The sequence below is a fragment of the Falco biarmicus genome, chromosome 5 (genome assembly GCF_023638135.1).
Source record: "Falco biarmicus isolate bFalBia1 chromosome 5, bFalBia1.pri, whole genome shotgun sequence".
NCBI lineage: Eukaryota > Metazoa > Chordata > Aves > Falconiformes > Falconidae > Falco > Falco biarmicus.
Genome location: NC_079292.1, coordinates 84137244 through 84151845, shown reverse-complemented (window position 1 = coordinate 84151845; position 14602 = coordinate 84137244). Strand labels below are relative to the sequence as shown.

General features: G+C 49.8%; 1 protein-coding gene across 1 annotated transcript; it reads right to left on the bottom strand.

Annotated features, from left to right (window-relative positions):
* Positions 1 to 98: 98 nt before the first annotated feature.
* On the bottom strand, positions 99 to 7211 carry AICDA (activation induced cytidine deaminase). The gene is made up of 5 exons (XM_056340611.1): positions 7113 to 7211; positions 3551 to 3698; positions 2774 to 3044; positions 2466 to 2581; positions 99 to 2169 (listed from the first exon to the last, which is right to left on the bottom strand). The coding sequence occupies exons 1-5, from the start codon at positions 7118 to 7120 to the stop codon at positions 2116 to 2118; spliced, it is 597 nt and encodes a 198-aa protein (XP_056196586.1). The 5' UTR covers positions 7121 to 7211; the 3' UTR covers positions 99 to 2115.
* Positions 7212 to 14602: the final 7391 nt, after the last annotated feature.

The following is a 14602-nucleotide window of genomic DNA, read 5'->3' as shown; positions in this document are numbered from 1 at the left end:
CTCCAGAAATCAGGAAGCATATATGACACGTCAATCCTTTGTGTCAACTTCTACTTCCCTCATCCACATGGTACCAAAATAATGACAAAACCAGATGCTCATTTGTAAGACCTTTATTTATATAAATAATATCCACCATATCAAACAAATATACAACGCCATGCTTGCAAATTAATGCTTTGCAAAGAACTCTCATTGCTGTTCCTGGTTGAAATTCCTCGAGCTGAGAGTGTCTCAGGAGCCTGAAGCTGTAGGAAGCTTGTGACGCACTCAGTTGTGACCTCTCCTAGCAGGAGGAGGCACTGTGGGAGCAGGTCTCTCTGCTGTCCTCCGGCGGCTGGCTTACCACCGGAGGAGGTGTTCTGAGGAGCAACACAGGAGCCTCCAGCCTGTCCAGAAAGCGGAACAGGATGGAGCAGAGAATTCACAGCCATCATGAAGGAAATGACAGAGCACCCTCAGAATGTGGGACAGAAACACTTAGCCTTGGCAAAGCCTCAGGAGGTTAGACTGCAGAGGACGATCCATCTGTAATTTAGGTAGTGGGAAGGTAGTGGTGAGTGGGCATGTACTAGGAACCTGCATCTTCAGCTTGGTAAAGACTGTGTCCCCAAGACGAGGTGCTGATGGTGTCCTCTAGTGGAAACACAGTGACTGCCAGGCAGAAGGATGCTTTGATTTTGCCCCCTATGGAAGATACCTATCTACAGGCTGTAAAGCTTTGCTCATGCCAGCTGTTTTTTCTGGTCAGCTCTCAGTCCAGTCACCAACTAGTCATATTTGGCCATATTATGGGCAATAAAATGCCTGAAAAAACAGAACACTGTGGTATTGGTAAGGTGCCTCCAGCAGAGGACACCTGGCTAGGGAGGGAGTTTGTTGCAGGTCTGATCTAAGAGGAAATGCTCAGTGGATGAAAAGTACTCCAGAAGTGAGAGCTGTGGTGCTCCTCCCTGAGGTGTGTGAAGAAACACATGGTAACTGATCTGGATGTCAACACACCATCTAAAACGCCACAGCCTCAGCCTACACAAATGAGAAATTGAATCTGAGGGACAATGCAATGTGGAAATGAAGTGTGTTTTCCAGTAGATGTACGCTGGAAAGACATTGCAGAGGTGAGGTGCCTTGGTGGTTCCTTTCCTGGCTGGGTGGGATGTCCACGCACTGATCAGTACTGACCCTGAGCTGCCACGGCTCTCATCAGAATTAATAGAGGTTGAGTGGACTTCCTATTTCTGCATTGGAAATATCTTGCTAGACACCCAAAATTGCAGCTCACACTTGAAAATTTTGGCCATCAAATCTTCTGCTTTCATTTTAGCCTTTTATTGTCTAGTTTCAACCTCTCCTAGGTCACGAAACCTGGACCCACAGCTACTGAAGCTTCTTCCTTTCTGGGCAGGAGGCACTACAGGGCCCGGGCCTGCACACAACCCACCTAGAAAACCTGCTGGCTTCAAGGGAAGTTTGCAAGCTGAGCTACCTGGGCTGTCCAGGACTCACTTCAATACTCTCAGTTGAGCTTTCCAATAACCAGCCAATTTTGCTGTTAGGACATAGGCTATACCCCTTAAATAGTGATGGTTTTCAACTTCCTACCCACATCCAGAAGGACAAAGAAACCGTTTCACAGGGGAGGACACAGAGCAGCTCAGTGTAGTGCAGCTCGAGGAGCCAGGAGACACGCTCCCCGACGCCCTCACGAATCCAGTGCGGTGCGTGCAGTGCCAGTGAGAACACGCTCGCACAAACGGCTTTGCGGGCCGCCTGCTCCCACCTGGGCAAGGCTAAACCCAGAACTCCATTTAGTGGACCACCTGAATTAGCTCTGCAGGGACTGAGGGAGGGCAAATCGCTCTCTGGCAGTGTCACTGCAGTCCTGGCTATTCCCAGCTAGCAATGGATGAGGTGTGAGTCTGGGGAATGTGTCTTTAGAAGATCAGCCTAATTCTCCTTGGAAATGAAAAAGTAAGTATAGTCTTATCTCTAGTCACAGGGCTGGAAGGAAGAAAGATGTAAAGAGGCAAGAAGAGAAAGATCTGTTGTAAGGAGAGAGTTGGAAATCAAAGAACAAGTGTTTGTAAAGTCTTCTGATTGATGATGACTTTCACTTCAAAGTCCCAGAGTTTTAAAGGCGTCTCGCAAATCATCTACTTCGTACAGCGGCTGCAGGACAAAATATAGATGGTAGGTCAGTTGTCAAGTGAGCAGGAACCTATGAAGATGGGGAAGGAGGAAGGAATCGCAGGAGATGGGATGAAAGGTGGAAGAAGGGGAAGAGAATGAGCAGATATGAAGGAATTCAGGGGAGAGGCATGAGGGATGTGGAAAGTGAAGACAGGAATGAATGAAATGGCAGATGGCGGAGATGGGCAGCTAGAGCAGAAAGGAACAAGAGTGAGGAAGAGAGGAAGAAGCTGAGGGGAAGAGACACTGGAAGGAGAAAGAAAATTGGCCCTCACCAGGAGGATTCGTCGAAGTTTCCTGGACAGATGGACAGAGTTTTCATGCAGCCCTTCCCAGGCTTTGAATGTCTTTTCCCTGTTCTCCACAAATGTGTTCCAGCAGTAGAAGTAATCTGTGCAATGCACGGGGGAGTTACAGGGTGCTCAAGCCTGCCCCAGAGAGGACACTGACCTCTCCTAGGATACTAGGTCATCACATCCTGCCGTTCTCTTCTTGGGCTCCTTGTCCCAGCTTCTCCCACCCTGCTGGGTTTCCCCAAGCCCCCTTAGCTTTCCGTCATCTCTTTCTCGCCTGCGCATCTCACCTTTGAAAGTCATGATGGCAATTTGGGCCCCGGCCCTGTGCAGGCGCCTCAGCCCCTCGGGCTCTGCCTTGCGGTCCTCGCAGAAGTACAGGCGGGCCGTGAAGATGCGGAGGGTCAGGTTGGGGTAGGCGCGCAGGAAGTCGGCCACGTGCCGGGCGCAGTCATAGCAGGGGCTCCAGGAGGTGAACCAGGTGATCCGGTAGCAGCGGCCTGGGTCCAGGTCCCAGGCTGAGATGTAGCGCAGGAAGAGCACCTCCACGTGACAGCCCATCTTCATGAAAGAGGGAGAGGGGCAAGGAGTGAGGCGGGGAGGGGGAGCAGGGTGTAAGAGGGGTGAGGAGGGAAGAGTGAGCTGGGTAGGGTGTGAGGGAAGGAGAAAAAACGTTGGGGGTAGGTCCTAGGGTCAGCACTCAGAGGGAGAAGGCACAGTGGTACTCAAGTGGAAGACTGGCTAGAAAAGCTCAGTGGCACACTGATGTGTAGGTGCGTACGAGAGGAATGTGTGGGAGCCAAGCAGAAAAGTAGGTAGACTGGTAAAGCAGCAGGGAGTATGGAGGTCTTGCTGCTGACACACTCGGAGGTAGCAAAAAGTACAGGTTTACCTGGAGGCTGCATCCCCTAGACAGAACGCACCAGTGCAGTGTCCATGCTCATGGACGTGTGTGCCAGCACCCTCGGTGCTGTCGCAGCCCTCCTTTCCCTGCTGCCCCAGGCCAACTGGGGCTGCATGCACCTCAGCATGGATGTAAGAACAAGATGCCAAGGTGTTCCCTGTACCTTATTGCGCAGGTATCCAAAGTCCAGGGAGCATGATGTAGCACTGTCACGGCGCTTGACAACATAGCAGAGGTAGGTTTCACGCCGGCCCTTGGCCCGGCGCAGGTTCTTGAAGTTGTAGAGGAATAGTTTCCTTTTCATCAGGAGGCTGCAGAAGACAAAAGAGAATTTCCACTAGCCCCACCCTGCATCCAGCAGTTGGCCATGTCTTTGCTGAGGGCTCAGCACCAAAAATATCCTCCTCATGTCCAGGCCTCTCAGTACGAGAAGAGCACCAGTGATTTGCATACAATATGTTAGGGACAGGGTGCAGACGTGACTGTGGGGATGAAGCAGTTGACCTTGTGAGTGGAAACAGTAAGTGAATTAGTAGTGATTAGTCAAACAGCAACTATGGCTGGGTAGAGTGTGAAAATATCTAAGAATATCCAAAGGGTGGACACCAATGAGGGAGAAGGATGAAAGTGTCTGAGAAGACCTGGGAAGATGAGAGTGTCTGAGTTCAGTCATCAAGAAATATTATTTTTGCTGTATGAAATCCTGAAAAGCCACTGGGGCAAGGGATGGATGGAATTAGAGCCTCTTTAGAGAAGACTGAGGAGGGTATGATTGAAAATGTGCAGGGCTAGGGGCTGGGGTAAGGCGCCACAGACTAGCTGACAGAATATATAATGGGGGAGGCACGCTGACACCCCGCCAGGCACACGTACCATTCCCCCATCAGACAAATGTCAAGACTGGCAAGAGCCTGCTCCCATGCCCAGGGATCCTGCCGGGACAAGGCAGTAGGAGCACGGGGAGGGTAAGGTAGTCACGAGCCATATCTAACAGCCTCACTGCCAAGTGGAGGCACATAGGCAGCTGAGAACAGCTGTGTTCGTTGAGGTGAGATACTTACCTCCCCCAATGCAAAACAGAACTGAATGGGTTAAAAATAATCATGCCCTCTGTCATCTTTTCCCTCTGATAGACTGATGCTCAGCAGGGAGGTGGGGTTGGTTTAGGTGCTACTGAGCTGGGTTTTCTGGGAAGTCTCCAGTGAGGTGTAGGAAAGGGGAACTGAGGCTTGTTAGGAATTTAAATCCAATTTAAATCTGAGAGTCTAAGCAAGGAAAAGTTTCTTACGCAAAATCCCTTCATCTGTTTGCCAATGTCACCATAAAACTTGAGCACTGCAAAGCACTTAATCTCCAGCTAACAGCGGCATCCATCCTCTCTGCTCCTCCAGGAGTTCTGTCCATTGTGCACCCTCACACGTGGCCACTGCACCACAGGTGCTCACTCATCCATGTCCTCACGCACATCCTCTTGCCTTTTGTTACCGAGTGCACGTGCTTTGCTTTCCTGTAGCGCTTGCTATTGCACCTCACATCACATCGCCAGAGAGACGTATTCTTCCCACAAGCACCCTGGCTACCCTGATTGTCCCACGAATAGAGAAGCTACCTGCACACATCCTCTTTTCTGCCATGTCACCCTCAGCCTGCAGCGCAAAAATACCTGTGCTGCTCACACAGAAAGAGCAAGCACGCACATACTCAGTTATGCCACTCTATGCAGACATGCTGCTGGAGCAGTAGATCGCATGGGAGTTGTGGCCGTGTTTCCTGCTAGGAGAAAGTCCATAGAGAAGACAAGGCTCTGCAGAGTCCTGCACACACTCAGAGAGCAAAGCATCCCTTCTAGGCATGTTACTCAGCCCAGCAAGAGCCTCAGGCAGCTCTTGGAGGTCTGTGCTGTAAGCACTGCCAGGGCTCTGCTCTGCTGGGTTTCTAGGTTGTGGCAGGAGTAGAGCACAAACTGATCCCACTGCATTTCATCACCCCTTTCTCTGGCAGTTCATCTTGGGTGCGTGTTTCCCATACCCACTGCATGTTCTTCATCATCAGTTTTGATTTATTTCTTACACGTAGAGCCACCCTGCTTCCTCTACCACCTTAGATTCACCCTATTTGCACAGTTATGAACATGCTTGTATATTCCCTAATAGACAGACAGACAGACACACACACACACACACACGTTGGTCCCCTCACAAAACCGCCAAGCAGTGATTCATCTCAGGCTTCTCCCGGTTAGATGTGTGTTATTGCAGGGATGTGGGAAAAACTCTCCCCCATAACAGAGGTGCTGGAGAGGGGACACCCCTTCTATGTGTGACTGATCCTCAGGTTGTCCAGAGACGATAGCCCAGGGAATCATGTGGGAAATGAGCAGGTACGACAGGCCAGAGGCTTGCAAAGCTCTTACCTGGGGGGTGCCACAACCGCAGAAAACAGAGCAGAGCAATTGTGAAAAATGCAATCGCTCGTTGAAGAACCATATAAGCCAGGTGAAACACAATGACAATTATGCTGATGTTTCATCAAAGCCCACAAGGAAAAATGCTTTTCAACACATTAGAAATCTAAGGGAAAATAGGCTTTCCCTTTTCTCTTTTTTGTGAAGTTTTAGGCAAATGCATTTGCTTTCAAAATGTTTCTGATTCTTCTTCTAACTGTCCGTTTTCTTACTTCTTCCCATTTTTCTCTATTCAGTGGTTTTGCCCCTGCAGAGCAGCATGTGGATGCAAATAACGGTGAAGAACAAGAAATGACCCCAAAACCCAGAAAAATGAAAATTACGATCGCTTGAGTTATTTTTCACCGTCCTAACAAAGTGAAAACGATTTTGAGTCACAGGAGCTTTTTGTTCAACCAGAAATGGTTCATTAACATCAGTTGCTATTTTCCATTCTCTCTGGAGTTCACTGTCCCAGGGGTTTTTGCTAGGGAGGATTTCAGAACATGGCTGGTACAAGAAGAACAATGAATTAACAGATGTTGTGGAGAACAACTCAGCAGATGTGCAGTTAGGTACGAACTGCTGGATACATGAGCAACTCCTATAGCTATAGTATAGCTCAAGGGAAAGCAGCAAGGACATAGGAGCTGTGATTATACCCGGCACTGATGTAGACAGAACAGAGATCTTCTCCTCAAATAAAGATCCATGAAGCCAATCCTCAAATCAGAGTGAAGGCCCCTGAATGTGTGAACGATATGCAATTGTGGAGAGTGATTAGTAATAATTAGCTCGCAGCATAATGGCAGTGCAAGTAGAGCAGTCCAGTGCTGGCACGGGTTGTGCTTACAAGCACAAGGGTGTGAGCAGCAGAAAGAGACTGATACAGAAATCTGTTGCAAGAGAAAGAATAGGTGTATAAGGAGAGAAGAGTGGGCAAGGATTGAGGTGCTTAGGTGGCAGATAGCATCTGAATATTCATCTTTCTGCTGTCTTTTTTTTGTTGTTGTTTCTAGAAAAGAAAAAGAATGAAAAGGAACAGAGAATAGTAATGAGAAAGAGAAATGACAGAAAGGGAAAAGAGTACAGGGCGGCGGACAGTCAAAGAGAAAGAATGAGAGACACAGAGATGCACATGCAAGAGCAGGACGGGGCAGGGAGTTAGGTTACTGAGTCAAACAGTGAAAGGGACAGTGAGCACTGAATGGGGAGCGGGTTAATTCTAAGAGAAGGACCCTTGTTTCGTATATGAGCAAGAAACTGGAGGCACTCCTTTTACCTGTCCATGACTGCCAGGGTCTCTCTCAGGTGATGGGATTGCAGAGAGGTTGTCTCGCAGGCTCCGGCTGTGCACCCCTCTGACTTGATGTACAGAAGTGTGGGCTGTCCCCTGTGTCCCCTCCCCATTCACCCCTATCTACCCCCCCCCCCCCCCCCCGCCGGGTTTCATCGGGGTGTGGTTGAGGGAGGAGTTAGAAAGGTCTCCTGGAGCTGCAGGAGCTGAAGAGCAGAGGGTTGAGATGCGGAGGGGCACCAGTTCTGAAAGATGCTCAGCACCCATTGGCTGCCTCCCCCCCCGCTGCTCTCCCCGCTGGGCCCTCCCTGCCTGCAAAATTATTCTGAATTTTTATCAATAACATAATGAGGCAGGAAGCATTGTCTGGTGGTTAGCGGGGGGCCTGGGAGCTCGTGTACCGCTAACGTGAATGTGGGCAAAACCACACCATCCCTGCAGGCCCCGGGTCACGCAGCTGTGCAGTGGAGACGGTGACGAGCCCTGCCCGCCGAGGGAGCTCTGCACAGCGCCCGCAGAGCCCAGCTGGAAGGAGCCCAGGGAATGCCAAAGTGCTGGCAGGCCTCCCCCTCCTCTGTGTCCCCCCGAAAGGCCCGGCAGCTGCTTGGCAGCGAGGGGCGACACAGAAGCCGAAGGAAGGAGTGAGAGGGACGCAGCTCCGGAGAGCCCGGGGTTTGACGGGGAGCACCTGGCCCCGCTTTGGCACCTGAACGCAGCCATGGGTGCCTGAGCCAGGCTGACATGCCAGGAGCGGTGGCGAGCCTGCATGGCAAAGCTGTGTGCAAAGGACCAGCGGGGAAGGACTCAGGGCCTGATCCTGCTGTTGCAGATGGCACCGGCACTGTGATCTGCCAGCGCTGGGGTGGCTGCCGGGACCCCCCACCCGGCGGCTGTGCCCAGCACGTGTGCGGCTGCACGTCACGCCCGGGCTCACGCTCAGGACGCACACGCTCTGCTCCGCTAACACCACACTCTGCCACCCGGGCTGTGCTCCATCACCGCCCCCAGCCCCTGCCGGGCACCCATCCCCTCTGCAGGGCTGGGGGACAGCCAAGGGAGGGGGCAGCGGGTCTGGCTGGGCAGGGTGCTGAGGAGGTAGCTGGGGGACATTCTGCTCCGTTTCTGCCTCTATGGCTGAGAAACAGGGCTTTTGTTTACCTCATGCTAGGGTAGTTCTTAATATTTTTTTCTCTGCTTGATTTACTTTTCGTATTAATTTTACTGGCTTTCAGCATGCTAGGACTGTGTGAAACCAGTATATGCAAACACATGAAAAGGAGAGACGAGTCGCCAGAACAGAGCAGATGACTCTAGCCCAGCACTCTGAGCGTACTTGTCTTTGAGAGCGGCTGGCATGGCACACTTCAGGAGAAGAAGTACTCCTGGAAGGGCCGGGGCTGGGCTGTCCGACTCCTTGGGGAAACGTCTGGGTAGGGCACATGCTCAGCGGCTTCACATTTTGGCAGCTGCATCGGTCTCAAGGGTTGTGGCAATTATCCTCTTTGGGGATCTGGCTGCTGGTGTTTGACCAAAGCTGGAAGAGCCTGCAGTCCTTGCGAATCCCTGTCCTACTGAACAGAATCAAAGGGGACGCTCCTGTTAATGAAACAGCTGGCCCCTTTCAGCCTTTGCCTTAGCAGCACCTTGTGACAAATCTCCTAGGTCAGACCAAGAGTCGTTTTGTCCCCCTTTCATACTAGTTTTTTCTTTCAATATTGCAAGAAGGATGTTTGTTACACAGGACATTAAAAAGAAAAAAAAGCAACACACCCCGGGAAATCTGTTTCTTAGACATCACAACTGTTTGTGTTCCATCAGATAAATTAAGGTAGTTTCAGCTTTATTCGTGTTGTGGCTCCTAATTTCAATAGGCAAAAGCTTGCAGAAAATTTTACATGACATTTTCTGCTCTGAAAGGAGCCAAGAAATATCTTCATGGCCAGCCTGGTGTTCCCCATAAATTAAATTTGTGCGTAATGATTTTCTCAAAGGTTTAACCTGTCAAGTCTCATAAAATATTTAACTAGATCCTTCTCTGGTCTTGCCTGTAAATGGAATTCACTCTTCCATGTTTAAAAGATCAGCACTTTTCCTTAAATATTGAGACCCTCTTTGCACTCCACCGAGGCAAAAAAGAACGAACAAACGTATGAACAGATGAACTGTACTTAGGTCACTCTCTGGCAGGGCTCTCAAATCTAAATACTGATGTAGGCTTTCTAATGCCATTTGTTTAGACCAGCAACTTCCCTCATAGTGGAGGTGTGAGTGCCCAAAGCCAGTGGCAGCGGTACTGTGCCTCCGGCTCTAATCCCCAGAGAAGAAACGTGTTAGTGTGGATGTATTTTTAGGGCCTCATGGCAAGCCCAGGGTGACAGTTGGAGAAGGACCCTCAGCTGCTATGCAGGACTGCCTAAAGCAGGAGCTGCAGTACCTTGCCAAGGCAAGACCTTGCTCATTTGCAGGTGTCATCTCTGCTCTGGTTAAAAATAAGTATTTTGGAAAACCATAGAAAGGTTGCTGGTTGCTGAACCCTAATCTAGCTGCTAGTCCAGCTTCCTCCCTGGCCTTAAATTGCCAAATCTTTAATATACAGTGCGACCCTTTTGGCTGGGAGCTAATGCACGAGGAGGGGTGCTGACCACTCTGGTTTTCCTTCCTTTCTGCTCAATGCAAACTTATTTGGTGAGGGGGCTATGGGTGGCAGAGAAAAACAATTTTACTGAAGATGACTCCATCTCTGCTTCTGATCAAAGCCCGGGTCAGTTAAAGGCTAGTGGGGAAGGCTGGAAAGGGTCCTGTGCTGGTGTGTTTGGGCTGTTACCTAGCAAGAGACACTGCTCCAGCTTATCAGGATCACAGAAGGATGTCCTAGCATTGCTTCAGGCTTCTTGTGTTCAGAGCTCTATTCCCTGTCTTGAAGTGAGAACAGCAGAGAAATAACAGCAGCCTGAAGAGCAGTGGTTAGGTGTAAGGGGTGAGGAGGAGTATCACCATTACTGTTACTAAAGATTCAGAAAGAGAATTGCTAAGAAATCAGAGAGCAAAAATGTGGTGAATAACTAAAACTAATTACCTAGCCCCAAAGCAGAGGAGAGGTTGCTTGTTTAGTCAACAGGAAGCTGCGTGTTGGTGTGTGTCGATATAAATACATATTTATTTTTTCCATTCACCCTTTGCTCAGAAATCGCATTTTGAAACAAGCGCCGACATCACCATTTGGTTGGTTCTCGGGCTGCACACAAGAAACGCAGACACCTGCTTCCCCTCGCCTCAAGCGAAAACCTCAAGCAGAAAAACTTTCTCTGCTCCACAAGTGCTGATGCACCACAGACACTGACTTGCAGCGAGACCCCGAGCAGGGGAATAGCAGAGTTCCTTGCAGTTGGGCACAGGCATATAAATAAGCTGATATGCGTATTTATTATAAGCACATACAATGTAATATGCTTACTTAATATAAGCATATATTAACTATAAGCATATACTAAAGTGCTTATTTATTATACAAACAGTACGTTATATTCTGTGTTCATTCCACAAAGACTCATCACCCTATTTTGAACGACAGACCCAACACATCGGTAGCACACTTGCTCAGGCGCCTCTGCCAGGCAGAGCACTCGCATGACTCCAGTCCTGGGTGTAAGAAAAAAGCCATGGTAGATGTAGAAGCAGCTTGCTGCCTAGGACATGGGGCGAAGGGCCTTGTCCCTAGAGCTGCCAACTCATCTTGTGACACAGCTGTGGATGCCATACCTAGGGAGAAGTTTTCAGCAGTTGCATGACCAAGCACTGCCTTTGGTGGTGTGGAATATGCAGCACCACGGAGATGTACGAAAGCTGTGAGGATGAGGATGAGGATGAGGATGAGGATGAGGATGAGGATGAGGATGAGGTCTGCCTGGAGTGAACATCACAGGTGTGGGAGGGTGTGTGTGTAGTGGGGGGATTGCAAATGCAAATCTGAAGCACTGTGGGGTGAGTGTCACTGAGGCTACATCTAAGTTAGACAAGAGCAGGGACCCCAGCTTGTGAGACGGAAGTGGGAAGGAGAGAAGGCAGGAGTTCAAGGTGTATAGGAGTGCTACGGGGAGTGTAGGTTTATGAAACCTGGACCCCTGTGCTGTGCACTGCTGCATGCTGCAGGATTGTAGATGATGCCACTGATAAAGAATTGAGGGCACCTGGTTGCTGAGTGTGCGCTAAGATTATATGTTATTATGTGTTTTACTAGCAATTTGGCTTTCCAGGCTTGCACTGCAAAACCTTTACCTGGAGACTTGACTCATCGTTTATTTTTGTTCCACTGTTGAGCTTGTTTTGGTGCTGGGGGATGAGGCAAATTAGGGTGAAACTATTGAATTGAGTACACATTTTTCAACCCTGTGAGTGCCTCTCATTCCTGCCCTGCAGCTCTGTGCTAGCCCAGCCTCAGCCTCCTTATAGGAACTAATGACCCTTAATCCTGACTCTGTGAGCCCAGAATTTTTTCTCTTCCTACCTGTATTAATTCCGCTCCCCCCTCCCACGTCTCTAGGCAGCAGCGGCTCCATCCCTTGCTACCAGTGACTGACACCGGCTGGAATCACCAGCAGGAAGGGAGGAAAGGGGCTGGATCGGGTTGAGGATTTTGAAACCTAGTGAATGGCTCCCCCACAGTGAATGCAGATAAATGTGACCAAAGCCCAAGCACTTGCACTTGTCCTCAAGTGTCCGCTCTAGCTTGAGGCTAAGTGGTTGGCAGCTTATCTCATTTACACTAAGAAAAACAGAGTCTGCAATCAAAGCAGAATGCACCTTCCCCACGCTGAGAGCTGGGTGTGGGGAAGCACCCACCAGAGCTGCTTGCACCTCGCTGCTTCCCACAGCAGCGCAGCTCCAGCCTCCAGCGCACCCTGCCCAGCTGACTTGGCTTCTGCCGCCGTGCTGCGCAGGCCTGGAGAAGACCCTCTTTTTGCACAGGGAGCTGCAGGCTGTGTTCTAGTGTTACTCCGTTCTCCTACAGCTCAGCCCCCTGGTCTGGGCATCCCAGACTCTGCTCCAGATCGCATTTTCCCCCTCCTTAATGGAAGGCACTGGCTTCATATCTCTGTAATCATCTGCTAGTCATGGGGAGAAACTTGGTTTTGCACCACAGTTTTTCACAATGAGACTCACCTTCTAGCTGCGGTTAAGGTTTCACAGACACAAGTTGCCTATTAGCTCCTGTTTGTGCAGTTGCTGCAGCTCACGCTACCCGGTGCAAAAAGAGCTTGCACCTGGGGCCTGGGTGGTAAATCCTGATTTTAGTTTCCCTGTTGTCTTTGGAGAAGCCCTTTGCAGGAGAGGTTGGGATAGAAGCGCTTGGAAGCTCACTAAAGAGCAGCACATTGCATGTTCCTTGCCTTGGAGTCATGTGTTGTGTTCCCTGCAGTTGTACAAGTTTTCCTTGTCTGGAGGTCCTCATGAGCAGTATTCTTGCATCTTACAAAATTTTCTTATCAGCAAAGCAATTATTTTCAGAAGATTCAAGGTAGTCTTGCTACTTCTTCACTTCCTCCTCCCAGAGTTCAGAGCTGCTCCTGTGCTCTCATCAATGGCCACATCCAGAAGGTTTGTGGAATGTCACCACTAACCTCCACTCCCTAACGCCAAAGTAGAATCTGACACCTTGATCCTCTTCCAGGGGGCCCAGTGCTCTTGGCAATGGGGATGGAATGGGAGACCCACCCTGAGGCCAATGGAGAGAGGGGGAAAGGGGTGAAAAGTGATTCTCATTTCACACATGACGAGGATCTCCTCCTTTGCTGTGGTATCTCTGCTGTCTTCCTTCTTTGCTAGTGCACTGCCGTGCCTGGCTGTGCTGACTGTTAGCGTCAGTTAATTCTTTAGCCATGACCACATGGGAGGCTCCCAAGTTTCTGCTGTAAGCAGTGAGGTCTGAGCTGTGACACACTCGAGCTAGCTGACCAGGCAGGGGAGGGTATCCGAGCATCTGAGAACTTCCCAGCTAATTTCATAGGATTTTAAAATGTCCATTTTGTCCAGCCAAAAGCATGGGTTCTGCTTGGATGAAAAGGCTGGTAGAAGCTCCTAGTAAGCAGGGGAGAGAAAGAAGAGGAATAATCTGAAAAAGAAACAAAGACCTGGGAAACTACCGATTAGGAATTATTAACAGAAATTTTAATTCACTGGTGCCCATTGGTTTTACACAGTACTTGTAGCATTGTTTCTGCTTGCCACTCAGATGTGCCCCCAGAACAGCTATATCTCTCTAAAATATACAGCCCTTGCATTCACATACACAACCAGTTAACTTCCCTTGCCCCAGTCTGTACTCAGTGAGGGAACACCATGTCCACTCATCGCTTCTACCATTTCTGTGCAGGTACCGGTAGGGTAGGGCACAGGCACATTTACTTTCAGGTGGCTAGCTTGGTCGCATCCCAGTTTGGAAAACTGGTAGCAGGACCAAAAAAGCTTACAGATTGAAGAGCTAAAATCTGCCCTGAAGCAGGGCCCCTCTCAGGGAACAGAAATTGCAAAGGGGCTTGCAAAGACTATGAAGGGTTCAGATGCCTTTCCTAAACTAAACCAAAGGGAAACTACAGAGATACCAGCTGATGGACAGCGGAGCCAAGAGAAATGGTGTAATGATGGTGCTGGGGCTCAAGCAGAGCTGATGAGATAATTACTTGTTACCACGATGTGGAGAGTCTCAGGAACGACTGCATTCACACTGCACCAGGCAGAAAAGAAACTCACGAACTATTTCTCCACAGCGAGGACTAGGCTGGAGGCCAAGTCTAAGCTGCTGCAGAAGAAAACAGGTTTTATTTGCTAATCCATAATAATGGCCAACACCGCTTGCTCCAGCTGATCTGTGCTATTTGGGTACCAGACAAAGGACACACTGAGGTGCAAGCATTTCCCAGTGGGTGTGTTTGCTGATACCATCTGGCTTTGGTGCTACAAGGGAACAGTCAGAGCTGTAAGCCTCACAGGAATGCCGTCAGCGTGCAAAGACTTTGTAGGTGCAAGGCACCCAGTGCAAGAAGTGGCAAGCTGACGTGCATCAGTGTGAAACCAAAACCTTGGTCAAGATGTCACGCTGGTAGGCTGTGCTGGCTATCATGTTTGAAGCAACTGCCGCTGCAGGTGCCGCTTCTGCTCCAGCCTCTAAGGCACCAGCTAAGGCACTGGAGAAGGTGGCATGAGAATCCAAGTCCTGCAAGCCCCCACTCTCCAGCGGGGCTGATTTAAGGGCAATGACTGTCTCCCAGAAGCACAGAAGAACTTTCTCTCACCACTCTGAAAGGGAACTGAAGGCAACGCAGTACAGGACAACAGCTGCACCAGGCTGGGGCTCAGGAGCCAGGCAAGAGCAGCACAAGAAGACTTGGTACTTCTAGCTCCTTCAAACTCAACAACAAGCCAAGAGGAAGGTGCCAAGAAGGCAGCAAAGGGCAAGAACCACCTGTTCCTTGACTGGC